Here is a 16,280-nt window from a genome sequence, read left to right as displayed (position 1 = left end):
ATTAGAATGACGGCGTTACGCGACTGTTCTATTAGAATGACGGTGTTACGTGACTGTTCTATTAGAATGACGGTGTTACGCGACTGTTCTATTAGAATGACGGCGTTACGCGACTGTTCTATTAGAATGACGGCGTTACGCGACTGTTCTATTAGAATGACGGCGTTACGCGACTGTTCTATTAGAATGACGGTGTTACGCGACTGTTCTATTAGAATGACAGTGTTACGCGACTGTTCTATTAGAATGACGGTGTTACGCGACTGTTCTATTAGAATGACGGTGTTATACGACCGTTCTATTAGAATGACAGTGTTACGCGACTGTTCTATTAGAATGACAGTGTTATACGACTGTTCTATTAGAATGACAGTGTTACGCGACTGTTCTATTAGAATGACAGTGTTACGCGACTGTTCTATTAGAATGACAGTGTTATACGACCGTTCTATTAGAATGACAGTGTTATACGACTGTTCTATTAGAATGACAGTGTTATACGACCGTTCTATTAGAATGACAGTGTTATACGACCGTTCTATTAGAATGACAGTGTTACGCGACTGTTCTATTAGAATGACAGTGTTACGCGACTGTTCTATTAGAATGACAGTGTTATGCGACTGTTCTATTAGAATGACAGTGTTATACGACTGTTCTATTAGAATGACAGTGTTACGCGACTGTTCTATTAGAATGACAGTGTTATACGACCGTTCTATTAGAATGACAGTGTTATACGACTGTTCTATTAGAATGTCAGTGTTATACGACTGTTCTATTAGAATGTCAGTGTTATACGACTGTTCTATTAGAATGACAGTGTTATACGACTGTTCTATTAGAATGACAGTGTTATACGACTGTTCTATTAGAATGACAGTGTTACGCGACTGTTCTATTAGAATGACAGTGTTATACGACTGTTCTATTAGAATGACAGTGTTATACGACTGTTCTATTAGAATGACAGTGTTACGCGACTGTTCTATTAGAATGACAGTGTTATACGACTGTTCTATTAGAATGACAGTGTTATACGACTGTTCTATTAGAATGACAGTGTTATACGACTGTTCTATTAGAATGACAGTGTTAAACGACTGTTCTATTAGAATGACAGTGTTACGCGACTGTTCTATTAGAATGACAGTGTTATACGACTGTTCTATTAGAATGACAGTGTTATACGACTGTTCTATTAGAATGACAGTGTTATACGACTGTTCTATTAGAATGACAGTGTTACGCGACTGTTCTATTAGAACGACAGTGTTATACGACTGTTCTATTAGAATGACAGTGTTATACGACTGTTCTATTAGAATGACAGTGTTATACGACTGTTCTATTAGAATGACAGTGTTACGCGACTGTTCTATTAGAATGACAGTGTTATACGACTGTTCTATTAGAATGACAGTGTTATACGACTGTTCTATTAGAATGACAGTATTATACGACCATTCTATTAGAATGACAGTGTTATACGACTGTTCTATTAGAATGACAGTGTTATACGACTGTTCTATTAGAATGACAGTGTTATACGACCGTTCTATTAGAATGACAGTGTTATACGACTGTTCTATTAGAATGACAGTGTTATACGACTGTTCTATTAGAATGTCAGTGTTATACGACTGTTCTATTAGAATGTCAGTGTTATACGAGTGTTCTATTAGAATGGCAGTGTTATACGACTGTTCTATTAGAATGACAGTGTTATACGACTGTTCTATTAGAATGGCGGTGTTATACGACTGTTCTATTAGAATGACAGTGTTGCCAGACTGTTCTATTAGAATGACGGTGTTACACGACTGTTCTATTAGAATGGCGGTGTTATACGACTGTTCTATTAGAATGACAGTGTTATACGACTGTTCTATTAGAATGACAGTGTTATTTTTTATTTATTTTTATTTCACCTTTATTTAACCAGGTAGGCTAGTTGAGAACAAGTTCTCATTTGCAACTGCGACCTGGCCAAGATAAAGCATAGCAGTGTGAACAGACAACACAGAGTTACACATGGAGTAAACAATAAACAAGTCAATAACATGGTAGAAAAAAAGAGAATCTATATACAATGTGTGCAAAAGGCATGAGGTAGGCAATAAATCGAATAATTACAATTTAGCAGATTAACACTGGAGTGATAAATCATCAGATGATCATGTGCAAGAAGAGATACTGGTGTGCAAAAGAGCAGAAAAGTAAATAAATAAAAGCAGTATGGGGGGTGAGGTAGGTAAATTGGGTGGGTAGTTTACAGATGGACTATGTACAGCTGCAGCGATCGGTTAGCTGCTCGGATAGCAGATTTTTAAAGTTGTTGAGGGAGATAAAAGTCTCCAACTTCAGAGATTTTTGCAATTCGTTCCAGTCGCAGGCAGCAGAGAACTGGAAGGAAAGGCGTCCAAATGAGGTTTTAGCTTTAGGGATGATCAGTGAGATACACCTGCTGGAGCGCGTGCTGCGGGTGGGTGTAGCCATCGTGACCAGTGAACTGAGATAAGGCGGCACTTTACCTAGCATAGCCTTGTAGATGACCTGGAGCCAGTGGGTCTGACGACGAACATGTAGCGAGGGCCAGCCGACTAGGGCATACAGGTCGCAGTGGTGGGTCGTATAAGGTGCTTTAGTAACAAAACGAATGGCACTGTGATAAACTGCATCCAGTTTGCTGAGTAGAGTGTTGGAAGCTATTTTGTAGATGACATCGCCGAAGTCGAGGATCGGTAGGATAGTCAGTTTTACTAGGGTAAGTTTGGCGGCGTGAGTGAAGGAGGCTTTGTTGCGGAATAGAAAGCCGATTCTTGATTTGATTTTGGATTGGAGATGTTTGATATGAGTCTGGAAGGAGAGTTTGCAGTCTAGCCAGACACCTAGGTACTTATAGATGTCCACATATTCTAGGTCGGAACCGTCCAGGGTGGTGATGCTAGTCGGGCGTGCGGGTGCAGGCAGCGAACGGTTGAAAAGCATGCATTTGGTTTTACTAGCGTTTAAGAGCAGTTGGAGGCCACGGAAGGAGTGTTGTATGGCATTGAAGCTCGTTTGGAGGTTAGATAGCACAGTGTCCAAGGAAGGGCCGGAAGTATATAGAATGGTGTCGTCTGCGTAGAGGTGGATCAGGGAATCGCCCGCAGCAAGAGCAACATCATTGATGTATACAGAGAAAAGAGTCGGCCCGAGAATTGAACCCCGTGGTACCCCCATAGAGACTGCCAGAGGACCGGACAACATGCCCTCCGATTTGACACACTGAACTCTGTCTGCAAAGTAGTTGGTGAACCAGGCAAGGCAGTCATTAGAAAAACCGAGGCTACTGAGTCTGCCGATAAGAATATGGTGATTGACAGAGTCGAAAGCCTTGGCCAGGTCGATGAAGACGGCTGCACAGTAATGTCTTTTATCGATGGCGGTTATGATGTCGTTTAGTACCTTGAGCGTGGCTGAGGTGCACCCGTGACCGGCTCGGAAACCGGATTGCACAGCGGAGAAGGTACGGTGGGATTCGAGATGGTCAGTGATCTGTTTGTTGACTTGGCTTTCGAAGACCTTAGATAGGCAGGGCAGGATGGATATAGGTCTGTAACAGTTTGGGTCCAGGGTGTCTCCCCCTTTGAAGAGGGGGATGACCGCGGCAGCTTTCCAATCCTTGGGGATCTCAGATGATACGAAGGAGAGGTTGAACAGGCTGGTAATAGGGGGTGCGACAATGGCGGCGGACAGTTTCAGAAATAGGGGGTCCAGATTGTCAAGCCCAGCTGATTTGTATGGGTCCAGGTTTTCCAGCTCTTTCAGAACATCTGCTATCTGGATTTGGGTAAAGGAGAAGCTGGGGAGGCTTGGGCGAGTAGCAGCGGGGGGGGCGGGGCTGTTGGCCAAGGTTGGAGTCGCCAGGAGGAAGGCATGGCCAGCCATTGAGAAATGCTTGTTGAAGTCTTCGATTATCACGGATTTATCAGTGGTGACCGTGTTACCTAGCCTCAGTGCAGTGGGCAGCTGGGAGGAGGTGCTCTTGTTCTCCATGGACTTTACAGTATCCCAGAACTTTTTGGAGTTAGAGCTACAGGATGCGAATTTCTGCTTGAAAAAGCTGGCCTTTGCTTTCCTGACTGACTGCGTGTATTGGTTCCTGACTTCCCTGAACAGTTGCATATCGCGGGGGCTCTTCGATGCTATTGCAGTTCGCCACAGGATGTTTTTGTGCTGGTCGAGGGCAGTCAGGTCTGGAGTGAACCAAGGGCTATATCTGTTCTTGGTTCTGCATTTTTTGAACGGAGCATGCTTGTCTAATATGGTGAGGAAGTAACATTTAAAGAATGACCAGGCATCCTCAACTGACGGGATGAGGTCAATATCCTTCCAGGGTACCCGGGCCAGGTCGATTAGAAAGGCCTGCTCGCAGAAGTGTTTTAGGGAGCGTTTGACAGTGATGAGGGGTGGTCGTTTGACCGCGGACCCGTGGCGGATACAGGCAATGAGGCAGTGATCGCTGAGATCATGATTGAAGACAGCAGAGGTGTATTTGGAGGGCAGGTTGGTCAGGATAATGTCTATTAGGGTGCCCATGTTTACGGATTTAGGGTTGTACCTGGTGGGTTCCTTGATGATTTGTGTGAGATTGAGGGCATCAAGCTTGGATTGTAGGACTGCCGGGGTGTTAAGCATATCCCAGTTTAGGTCACCTAACAGAACAAACTCTGAAGCTAGATGGGGAGCGATCAATTCACAGATGGTGTCCAGGGCACAGCTGGGAGCTGAGGGGGGTCGGTAGCAGGCGGCAACAGTGAGAGACTTATTTCTGGAGAGATTCATTTTTAAAATTAGAAGTTCGAACTGTTTGGGCATAGACCTGGAAAGTATGACAGAACTTTGCAGGCTATCTCTGCAGTAGATTGCAACTCCTCCCCCTTTTGCAGTTCTATCTTGACGGAAAGTGTTATAGTTGGGTATGGAAATCTCAGAATTTTTGGTGGCCTTCCTAAGCCAGGATTCGGACACGGCAAGGACATCAGGATTGGCAGAGTGTGCTAAAGCGGTGAGTAAGGCAAACTTAGGGAGGAGGCTTCTGATGTTGACATGCATGAGGCCAAGGCTTTTTCGATCGCAGAAGTCAACAAATAAGGGTGACTGGGGACATGCAGGGCCTGGGTTTACCTCCACATCACCCGAGGAACAGAGGAGTAGTAGGATGAGGGTGCGGCTAAAGGCTATCAAAACTGGTCGCCTAGAGCGTTGGGGACAAAGAATAAAAGGAGCAGATTTATGGGCGTGGTAGAATAGATTCTGGGCATAATGTGCAGACAGGGGTATGGAGGGGCGCGGGTACAGCGGAGGCAAGCCCAGGCACTGGGTGATGATAAGAGAGGTAGTATCTCTGGACATGCTGGTCTCAATGGGTGAGGTCACCGCATGTGTGGGGGGTGGGACAAAGGGGGTATCAGAGGTACGGAGAGTGGAACTACAGGGTCCATTGCAAACCAAAACAATGATAATGAAAACTAGCCTGAACAACAGTATGCAAGGCATATTGATATTTGAGAGAGACATACAATAAGGCATAAAGTGATTGCAGGTCTTGATTGGGAGAGCTAGCTAAAACAACAGGTAAGATAACAGCAGCAATAACAGGGTGCTAGTCTAACACAGCAACAACAGGTAAAAATGGCGACGACTAGGCAGAGAGGGTCGGATTAACTACACACAGATCCTGAGTTAAAGCACAGAGCCGACAGATAAAACACAAATAAACAGAATGGAGTACCGTGAATTAATGGACAGTCAAGCATGCATCAGCTATGTAGCCAAGTGATCATAGTGTCCAGGGGGCAGCCGTAGATGGAGCAGAGGAGGCCTCCACTAAGCTAGCACGCGGCGTTTAAAGTTAGTAGCCCGGGGGGTGGTCTGCTCAGACGGAGGGGGTCTGCTCAGACGTGGTTGTGTCGACAGAGAATCCAAGCCAGATGGCGATGGCGAAAGAGAGGTTGTGAATTGTAGAATTGTGTTTGCTAACTGGTGCTAGCTTCGTGGCAGTGGCGCTAGCTGCGCTAGCCGCAAGCTAGCTGTGAGGATCAGAAGCAGTGGCTCAGGGATTACGGCAGGAATCCGGCGTTGTTGTCGAGAGACAGTCCGATGCTGGTAAATTGGTGAGTAATATCCAGGCTAATAACAGGGCTGGTGTCTGTGCAGAAGGTAAAAGCTACTAGCAGCGGCAAAAAAAAAATGGCTAAATTAGCTTGTAGCTGGTATTGTAGCCCAAGAATTCGCTGGCAGACCTCTTCAGCTAGCCGGCAGATGGGCCTAGCTCCAGGCTAGCTCAAGGCTAACTGGTGCTTGCTTCGGGACAGAGGTGTTAGCCAGTAGTAGCCACTCGGTTGCAGCTAGCTAGCTGTGATAATACGGTGTAATTGTCCAGAGCTTGCGTCAGGAATCCGGTGATGTGGTAGAGAAAAAGCAGTCCTATATGCTCTGGGTTGATATCGCGCTTGCAGACTGGCAGGTATTGGCCCGGTATTGAAGCTGGCTGTGTCCGAGTTGAGGGTGAAGACCGCAGCAGTGGCTAACTGACTACTAGCTAGTAGCTAGTTATCTGGCTAGCTTCTGCTTGGGGTTACGGTTCTGAAGTATAAAAAAAATAGCAGGTCCGTACCACATTGGGTGAGGCGGAATGTAGGAATGTATATTCAGTTCCTAGATGGAAAGTGAAATTAAAATATATACGAAATGTATACGAAAAATACGAAGACTATTTACTATTTACTATTTACACGCGACAGGACAATACAGGACAATACAAACACACGTCCGACTGCTACGCCATCTTGGATTCCTGCGACTGTTCTATTAGAATGACAGTGTTATACGACTGTTCTATTAGAATGACAGTGTAATACGACTGTTCTATTAGAATGACAGTGTTATACGACTGTTCTATTAGAATGACAGTGTTATACGACTGTTCTATTAGAATGACAGTGTTATACGACTGTTCTATTAGAATGACGGTGTTTCCGACTGTTCTATTAGAATGACGGTGTTACGCGACCGTTCTATTAGAATGACAGTGTTATACGACTGTTCTATTAGAATGACTGTGTTACGCGACTGTTCTATTAGAATGACAGTGTTTCCGACTGTTCTATTAGAATGACGGTGTTACGCGACTGTTCTATTAGAATGACAGTGTTACGCGACTGTTCTATTAGAATGACAGTGTTGCCAGACTGTTCTATTAGAATGACAGTGTTACGCGACTGTTCTATTAGAATGACAGTGTTGCCAGACTGTTCTATTAGAATGACAGTGTTATAACAAGACACTTCAAATGCCATATGTCTATATACAGTGTTGTAACAATGTGCAAATAGTTAAAGTACAAAAGGGAAAATATATAAACATAAATATGCGTTGTATTTACAATGGTGTTTGTTCTTCACTGGTTGCCCTTTTCTTGTGGCAACAGGTCACAAATCTTGCTGCTGTGATGGAACACTGTGATATTTCACCCAATAGATATGGGAGTTTATCAAAATTGGATTTGTATTTGAATTCTTTGTGGGTCTGTGTAATCTGAGGGAAATATGTGTCTTTAATATGGTCATACATTTGGCAGGAGGTTAGGAAGTGTAGCTCAGTTTCCACCTCATTTGTGGGCAATGTGCACATAGCCTGTCACATAGCCTTCTCTTGAGAGCCAGGTCTTCCTAAGGTGGCCTTTCTCAATAGCAAGGCTATGCTCACTGAGTCTGTACATAGTCTTTCCTTAATTTTTGGTCAGTCACAGTGGTTAGGTATTCTGCCACTGTGTACTCTCTGTTTAGGGCCAAATAGCATTCTAGTTTTCTCTGTTTTCTTGTTAATTCTTTCCAATGTGTCAAGTAATTATAATTTAGTTTTCTCATGATTTGTTTGGGTCTAATTGTGTTGCTGTCCTGGGGCTCTGTCGATTCTGTTTGTGTTTGTGAACAGAACCCCAGGACCAGCTTGCTTAGGGGACTTTTCCAGGTTAATCTCTCTGTAGGTGATGGCTTTGTTATGGAAGGTTTGGAAATCACTTCCTTTTAGATGTTTGGGGTTTTACGTTCTATACAGAGGTTATTTCTTGCAGAATTCTGCATGCAGAGTCTCAATTTGATGTTTGTCCCATTTTGTGAATTCTTGGTTGGTGAGCGGACCCCAGACCTCACAACCATAAAGGGCAATGGGCTCTAACTGATTCAAGTATTTTTTGCCAGATCCTAATTTGTATGTCAAATTTTATGTTCCTTTTGATGGCATAGAAGGCCCTTCTTACCTTGTCTCAGATCGTTCACAGCTTTGTGGAAGTTACCTGTGGCACTGATGTTTAGGCAGAGATATGTATAGTTTTTTGTGTGCTCTAGGGCAACGGTGTCTAGATGGAATTTGTATTCGTGGTCCTGGCAACTGGACCTTTTTTTAACACCCATTATTTTGTCTTATTGAGATTTACTGTCAGGGCCCAGGTCTGACAGAATCTGTGCAGAAGATCTAGGTGCTGCTGTAGGCCCCTCTTGGTTGTGGACAGAAGAACCAGATCATCAGCAAACAGTAGACATTTCACTTCAGATTCTAGTAGGGTGAGGCCGGGTGCTGCAGACTGTTCTAGTGTCCTTGCTAATTCGTTGATAAATATGTTGAAGAGGGTGGGGCTTAAGCTGCATCCCTGTCTCACTCCATGGCCCTGCGGAAGGAAATGTGTTTTTTGCCAATTTTAACTGCACACTTGTTTTTTTGTATACATGTATTTTATAATGTTGTATGTTTTTTCCCCCAACACCACTTTCTATCAATTTGTATAGCAGACCCTCATGCCAAATTGAGTCAGCAAAGCATGAGAAGACTTTGTTTTGGTTTGTTTGTTTAAGGGTGTGCAGGGTGAATACGTGGTCTGTCGTATGGTCATTTGGTAAAATGCCAATTTGACACAGTACATTGTTTTCACTGAGGAAATGTACAAGTCTGGGGAAGATGCCAGAGCTAAGGATGATGTTAAAGAGTTTTAGTATAGCCAATTGGAATTTGTGGTCTGTATATTTTATCATTTCATATAGGATACCATCAACACCACAGGCCTTTTTGGGTTGGAGGGTTTGTGTTTTGTCCTGTAGTTCATTCAATGTAATTGGAGAATCCAGTGGGTTCTGGTAGTCTTTTATAGACAATTATAAGATTTGTAATTCATCATGTGTATGTTTTTGCTGTTTGTTCTTTGTTATAGAGCCGAAAAGATTGGAGAAGTGGTTTATCCATACATCTCCATTTGGATAGATAACTCTTCGTGTTTGTTTAGAGTTTTCCTATTTTCCCAGAAGTGGTTTGATTCCTCTATGGATTCTTCAGTTACATTGAGCTAATTTCTGACGTGCTGTAGTTCATTCAATGTAATTGGAGAATCCAGTGGGTTCTGGTAGTCTTTTATAGACAATTATAAGATTTGTAATTCATCATGTGTATGTTTTTGCTGTTTGTTCTTTGTTATAGAGCCGAAAAGATTGGAGAAGTGGTTTATCCATACATCTCCATTTGGATAGATAACTCTTCGTGTTTGTTTAGAGTTTTCCTATTTTCCCAGAAGTGGTTTGATTCCTCTATGGATTCTTCAGTTACATTGAGCTAATTTCTGACGTGCTGTAGTTCATTCAATGTAATTGGAGAATCCAGTGGGTTCTGGTAGTCTTTTATAGACAATTATAAGATTTGTAATTCATCATGTGTATGTTTTTGCTGTTTGTTCTTTGTTATAGAGCCGAAAAGATTGGAGAAGTGGTTTATCCATACATCTCCATTTGGATAGATAACTCTTCGTGTTTGTTTAGAGTTTTCCTATTTTCCCAGAAGTGGTTTGATTCCTCTATGGATTCTTCAGTTACATTGAGCTAATTTCTGACGTGCTGTTCCTTATTTTTCCGTAGTGTATTTCTGTATTGTTTTAGTGATTCACCATAGTGAAGGCGTTGACTCAGGTTTTCTGGGTCTCTGTTTTTGATTGGATAGGTTTCTCAATTTCTTTCTTAGGTTTTTGCATTCTTCATCAAACCATTTGTTATTATTGTTAATTTTCTTAGGTTCTCTGCTTGATATTTTTAGATTTGATAGGGAAGCTGAGAGGTCAAATATACTGTTTAGGTTTTCTACTTCAAGTTTACACTTTCACTATTACAGTGAAATGTTTTGTCCAGGAAGTTGTCTAAAAGGGATTTAATTTGCCTAATAGTTTTTTGGTAAGTTTCTACACTACTTTCCTTCTATCTATAGCATTTCTTAATACTGTGAAGTTCCTCTGGCTTTGATGCCTCATGATTGAGCATAGCTCTGTTCAAGTAGAGTGTGATTTTGCTGTGGTCTGATAGGGGTGTCAGAGGACTGACTGTGAACGCTGTAAGAGACTCGGTTGAGGTTAGCGATTAAGTAATCTACAGTATTTTTTATATACATATTTTTTAACCTTTATTTAACTAAGCAAGTCAGTTAAGATCAAATTATTATTTACAATGACGGCCTACACCGGCCAAACCCGGACGACGCTGGGCCAATTGTGCGCCACCCTATGGGACTCCCAATCACTGCCGGTTGTGATACAGCCTGGAATCTAACCAGAGTGTCTGTAGTGACGCCTCAAGCACTGAGATGCAGTGCCTTAGACCGCTGCGCCACTCGGGAGCCCAGTACTACTGCCAAGGGATGAGCTGTAGGTGTAGTTACCATAGGAGTCTCCTCGAAGCCTACCATTGACTATATACATACCCAGCGTGCGACAGAGCTGCAGGAGTTGTGACCCATTTTTGTTGGTTATGTTGTCATAGTTGTGTCTAGGGGGGCATATGGGGGAGGGGGGGGGGGGGGGTAATGCTGTCACCTCCAGGTAGGTGTTTGTCCCCCTGTGTGCTGAGGGTGTCAGGTTCTTGTCCAGTTCTGGCATTTAGGTCGCCACAGACTAGTACATGTCCCTGGGCCTGGAAATTGTTGCTCTCCCCCTCTAGGATGGAGAAGCTGTCTTCATTAAAGTATGGGGATTCTATTGGGGGGATATAGGTAGCACACATGAGGACATTTTTTATCTGAGATCATTTCCTTATTCATTTCTTGCCAGATGTAAAATGTTCCTGTTTTGATGAATTTAATACAGTGAGTTAGGTCTGCTCTATACTAAGTTAGCATACCCCCTGAGTCTCTTCCCTGTGTCACACCTGGTAGTTTGGTGGATGTGACTACCAGCTCTCTATAACCTAGAGGGCAACCAGTGGGTCCATCTCCTTTATACCATCTTTCTTGTAGGATGACAATGTCTGTATTTCTAATTTCTTTGATGAAGTCTGGATTCCTGCTCTTTAGGCCAAAGGCAGATGACCTCAGACCTTGTATATTCCAGGATGAGATAGTAAACGCTTTGTGTTCCATAGTGTCTCTTCCTCTCCCCCCCTCTCAGTACAACTCCAGCTGTAGTCTAATTGAAGTCTCTCTCCTCTCAGGACAACTCCAGCTGTAGTCTAATTGAAGTCTCTCTCTCTCCTCTCAGGACAACTCCAGCTGTAGTCTTATGGCAGTGGATCAATCAGTCCTTCAATGCAATAGTCAACTACACCAATAGGAGTGGAGATGCTCCTCTCTCAGTCAAGTAAGTTGGTTTTATAGTTTCTAAATCAGGGATATTCAACTACTTTTATATTCTTACAGGGGCCAGATGTGTGTAAAAAAAAAACAGAGTTTGATTGCAAGGGGGCTGGACATTTTCCATGTGTGATTATTCTTCTGTATATATATAAAAAGCCAAGCACACACCAATACATAACTTGTCTTAAAATGAAATGTTGCTAAAAGTAATTAGTAAAGAGTTGGAGGGTTCTCAACCAGCTGGAGTCGAGGTGGCAACCAGAACATTTGAAAAGGAAACAACGCCGGTCACCTTTTATTTATTTATTAAATGTCTCTTAAAAGTAATTAGGTCATTTGAAAATCATCTGAAAACTGAGCATCTCAGTAATTTAATACAACGATACACTACATGACCAAAAGTATATGGACACCTGCTCGTTGAACATTTGCATCAATATGGAGTTGTTCCCCCCCTTTGTTTATGGAGTTGCCCCCCCCTTTTGTTGCTTAAACAGCATCGACTCTTCTGTGAAGGGTTTCCACTAGATATTGGAACATCTCTGCGGGTACTTTCTTCCATTCAGCCTCGAGCATTTGTGAGATCGGGCACTGATGTTGGGCGATTTAGGCCTGGCTCGCAGTCGGCGATCCAATTCATCACAATGGTGTTCGATGGGGGTTGTGGTCATTGCGCATGGTGATCTTAGGCTTGTGTGCGGCTGCTTACCCGTGGAAACTCATTTCATGAAGCTCCTAACGAACAGTTCTTGTGCTGACGTTGCTTCCAGAGGGAGTTTGGAACTCGGTAGTGAGTGTTGCAACCGAGGACAGACATTTTTTATGAGCTACGGGCTTCAGCACTCGGCGGTCCCGTTCTGTGAGCTTGTGTGGCCTACCACTTAGCGGCTGAGAAGTTGTTGCTCCTAGATGTTTCCACTTCACAATAACAGCACTCACAGTTGACCGGGGCAGCTCTAGCAGGGCAGAAATTTTACGAACTGACTTTTTGGAAAGTTGGCCTCCTATGACAGTGCCATGTTGAAAGTCATTGAGCTCTTCATTCTACTGCCAATGTTTGTCTATGGAGATTGCATTGCTGGGTGCTTGATTTTATACATCCGTCAACCGACTCAACTAATTTGAAGGGGTGTCCACATACTTTTGTAGCTTAAATTGTTCAAACATTAGAGCCAAATTCATATGAAGAAAAAATCAACATACGACATTGTGCTAGAAACCACATTATAGACATCCACCGTAGTGTTAGAAACCACACTATAGACATCCACCGTAGTGATAGAAACCACACTATAGACATCCACCATAGTGTTAGAAACCACACTATAGACATCCACCGTAGTGATAGAAACCACACTATAGACATCCACCGTAGTGATAGAAACCACACTATAGACATCCACCATAGTGTTAGAAACCACACTATAGACATCCACCGTAGTGTTAGAAACCACACTATAGACATCCACCGTAGTGATAGAAACCACACTATAGACATCCACCATAGTGATAGAAACCACACTATAGACATCCACCGTAGTGTTAGAAACCACACTATAGACATCCACCGTAGTGTTAGAAACCACACTATAGACATCCACCGTAGTGTTAGAAACCACACTATAGACATCCACCATAGTGTTAGAAACCACACTATAGACATCCACCGTAGTGTTAGAAACCACATTATAGACATCCACCGTAGTGATAGAAACCACACTATAGACATCCACCGTAGTGTTAGAAACCACACTATAGACATCCACCGTAGTGATAGAAACCACACTATAGACATCCACCGTAGTGTTAGAAACCACACTATAGACATCCACCGTAGTGTTAGAAACCACACTATAGACATCCACCATAGTGTTAGAAACCACACTATAGACATCCACCGTAGTGTTAGAAACCACATTATAGACATCCACCGTAGTGATAGAAACCACACTATAGACATCCACCGTAGTGTTAGAAACCACACTATAGACATCCACCGTAGTGATAGAAACCACACTATAGACATCCACCGTAGTGATAGAAACCACATTATAGACATCCACCGTAGTGATAGAAACCACATTATAGACATCCACCGTAGTGATAGAAACCACACTATAGACATCCATCGTAGTGATAGAAACCACACTATAGACATCCACCGTAGTGATAGAAACCACATTATAGACATCCACCGTAGTGATAGAAACCACACTATAGACTATAGACATCCACCGTAGTGCTTGTCATTTTGGAACAGAACGTCGGATTCTGACGGGGATTTATTTTCAGATCTTTTACTAATGATCAGGATTGATCAAAGGGCCAGTGTAAATGTATAAACAGGCTGGATCTGGCCCAAGGCCGCCAGTCTAAATGAATAAACGGGCCGGATCTGGCCCAAGGCCGCCAGTCTAAATGAATAAACGGGCCGGATCTGGCCCAAGGCCGCCAGTCTAAATGAATAAACGGGCCGGATCTGGTCCACGGCCGCCAGTCTAAATGAATAAACGGGCCGGATCTGGCCCACGGCCGCCAGTCTAAATGAATAAACGGGCCGGATCTGGTCCACGGCCGCCAGTCTAAATGAATAAACGGGCCGGATCTGGTCCACGGCCGCCAGTCTAAATGAATAAACGGGCCGGATCTGGTCCACGGCCGCCAGTCTAAATGAATAAACGGGCCGGATCTGGCCCACGGCTGCCAGTCTAAATGAATAAACGGGCCGGATCTGGTCCACGGCCGCCAGTCTAAATTAATAAACGGGCCGGATCTGGCCCACGGCTGCCAGTCTAAATGAATAAACGGGCCGGATCTGGCCTGTTCTATATCATTTTTTAGCTGATGTTGCTCTGGAAGTTTTTTGTCTGGTGTGTTTCTGATACCTATTTAACCCTGTAACATTTTGTGGTTTGGATAATATGCCTATGTGAATTTATGAATGCATCTCTCGTTTGCAGTCAGCTTGGCACAGCCTATGTGTCTGCTACCACAGGGGCAGTAGCCACGGCTCTAGGACTAAATGCACTAACAAAGGTATTAACCCACTGAAACACTGTTCTCAGTCATTCATTTACCATCAACCACATCGCATGGGAGTGTTATTAAACGTAGCTACTCACAAGCTACTCACAAGTCATATCATGAGTAGTTATCATGTCCAAAATAGTGAATAGAGGTACATAGTAACCACGAATAATAGTGAATAATAGGGAATAGTAGTGAATAATAGTGAATAGTAGTGAATAATAGTGAATAGTAGTGAATAATAGTGAATAGTAGTGAATAACAGTGAATAGTAGTGGATAGTAGTGGATAGTAGTGAATAACAGTGAATAGTAGTGAATAACAGTGAATAGTAGTGAATAATAGGGAATAGTAGTGAATAATAGTGAATAACAGTGAATAGTAGTGAATAACAGTGAATAATAGGGAATAATAGGGAATAGTAGTGAATAATAGTGAATAGTAGTGAATAACAGTGAATAATAGGGAATAGTAGTGAATAGTAGTGAATAATAGTGAATAACAGTGAATAATAGTGAATAACAGTGAATAACAGTGAATAATAGTGAATAGTAGTGAATAATAGTGAATAGTGGTGAATAGTAGTGAATAGTAACCACGAATAGAAGTCGTCTGCATATTTTGCCTGCTGCCTGCTTTGCTGGTTAGTCAATGTGTCGAAAGAGAGAGAAAATGTTGTGCATTTCATACGGTATTCCCATTGTGGAAACAGATGCCACTCATCATAACCATCGTGACATGCACAAAGAGCTTTAAAGCTTCGGCAAGATATTAGAACGTATAGATCAATTCAACTCCTGTCTGTCTGTTTAACTCCACCCCTTTGTTGTCGTTGTGCAGCACATATCTCCCCTCGTAGGGAGGTTAGTTCCCTTCGCCGCTGTTGCTGCTGCTAACTGCATCAACATCCCTCTCATGAGGCAACGGTAAGACCAACCAGCCTGTACCTCCTTCTGTTTGAAAATACGGCTTTGCAAATATGCATTCAGCGTTTTAAAGTGTTTTTTCTTCTAAATTCTCTACTAATATGTCGTGTTAAATGTTTGAAATGTTGATTAGGTATCTCTATAATGCTCAATTCTCTCCTTTAAATTTTTATTTTTTTTAAAGCATATATCACTCACCGCTTATTTACATTTTTCTTTCCACAACTTGGACGAGGTCTTTCAACAGAAAGGGTCTTTATCATCAATGCCAGTTTCTATAAGGTCTTTCAACAGAAAGGGTCTTTATCATCAATGCCAGTTTCTATAAGGTCTTTCAACAGAAAGGGTCTTCATCATCAACGCCCGTTTCTATAAGGTCTTTCAACAGAAAGGGTCTTTATCATCAACGCCAGTTTCTATAAGGTCTTTCAACAGAAAGGGTCTTTATCATCAATGCCAGTTTCTATAAGGTCTTTCAACAGAAAGGGTCTTTATCATCAACGCCAGTTTCTATAAGGTCTTTCAACAGAAAGGGTCTTTATCATCAATGCCAGTTTCTATAAGGTCTTTCAACAGAAAGGGTCTTTATCATCAACGCCAGTTTCTATAAGGTCTTTCAACAGAAAGGGTCTTTATCATCAACGCCAGTTTCTATAAGGTCTTTCAACAGAAAGGGTCTTT

General features: G+C 42.7%; 1 protein-coding gene across 6 annotated transcripts in view; it reads left to right on the top strand.

The window, feature by feature from the left end:
• LOC139581724 (sideroflexin-1) overlaps nucleotides 1-16,280 on the top strand; it is a 52,935-nt gene that overhangs the window by 29,289 nt on the left and 7,366 nt on the right. For all 6 annotated transcript variants that reach the window (XR_011676274.1, XR_011676275.1, XM_071411788.1 and 3 more), the window contains 3 exons: nucleotides 11,552-11,650; nucleotides 14,607-14,682; nucleotides 15,514-15,599. Coding sequence is in view for 4 of the 6 variants with exons in the window: in XM_071411788.1 (XP_071267889.1) it covers nucleotides 11,552-11,650; nucleotides 14,607-14,682; nucleotides 15,514-15,599 (261 nt within the window). In the remaining 2 variants the exon portion in view is untranslated. The remainder of the gene's footprint in view (nucleotides 1-11,551; nucleotides 11,651-14,606; nucleotides 14,683-15,513; nucleotides 15,600-16,280) is intronic.

The sequence above is a fragment of the Salvelinus alpinus genome, chromosome 7 (assembly GCF_045679555.1).
Source record: "Salvelinus alpinus chromosome 7, SLU_Salpinus.1, whole genome shotgun sequence".
Lineage (NCBI taxonomy): Eukaryota > Metazoa > Chordata > Actinopteri > Salmoniformes > Salmonidae > Salvelinus > Salvelinus alpinus.
Note: the sequence above shows the minus strand (reverse complement) of the source record. Positions and strands in the feature narration are given on the sequence as shown.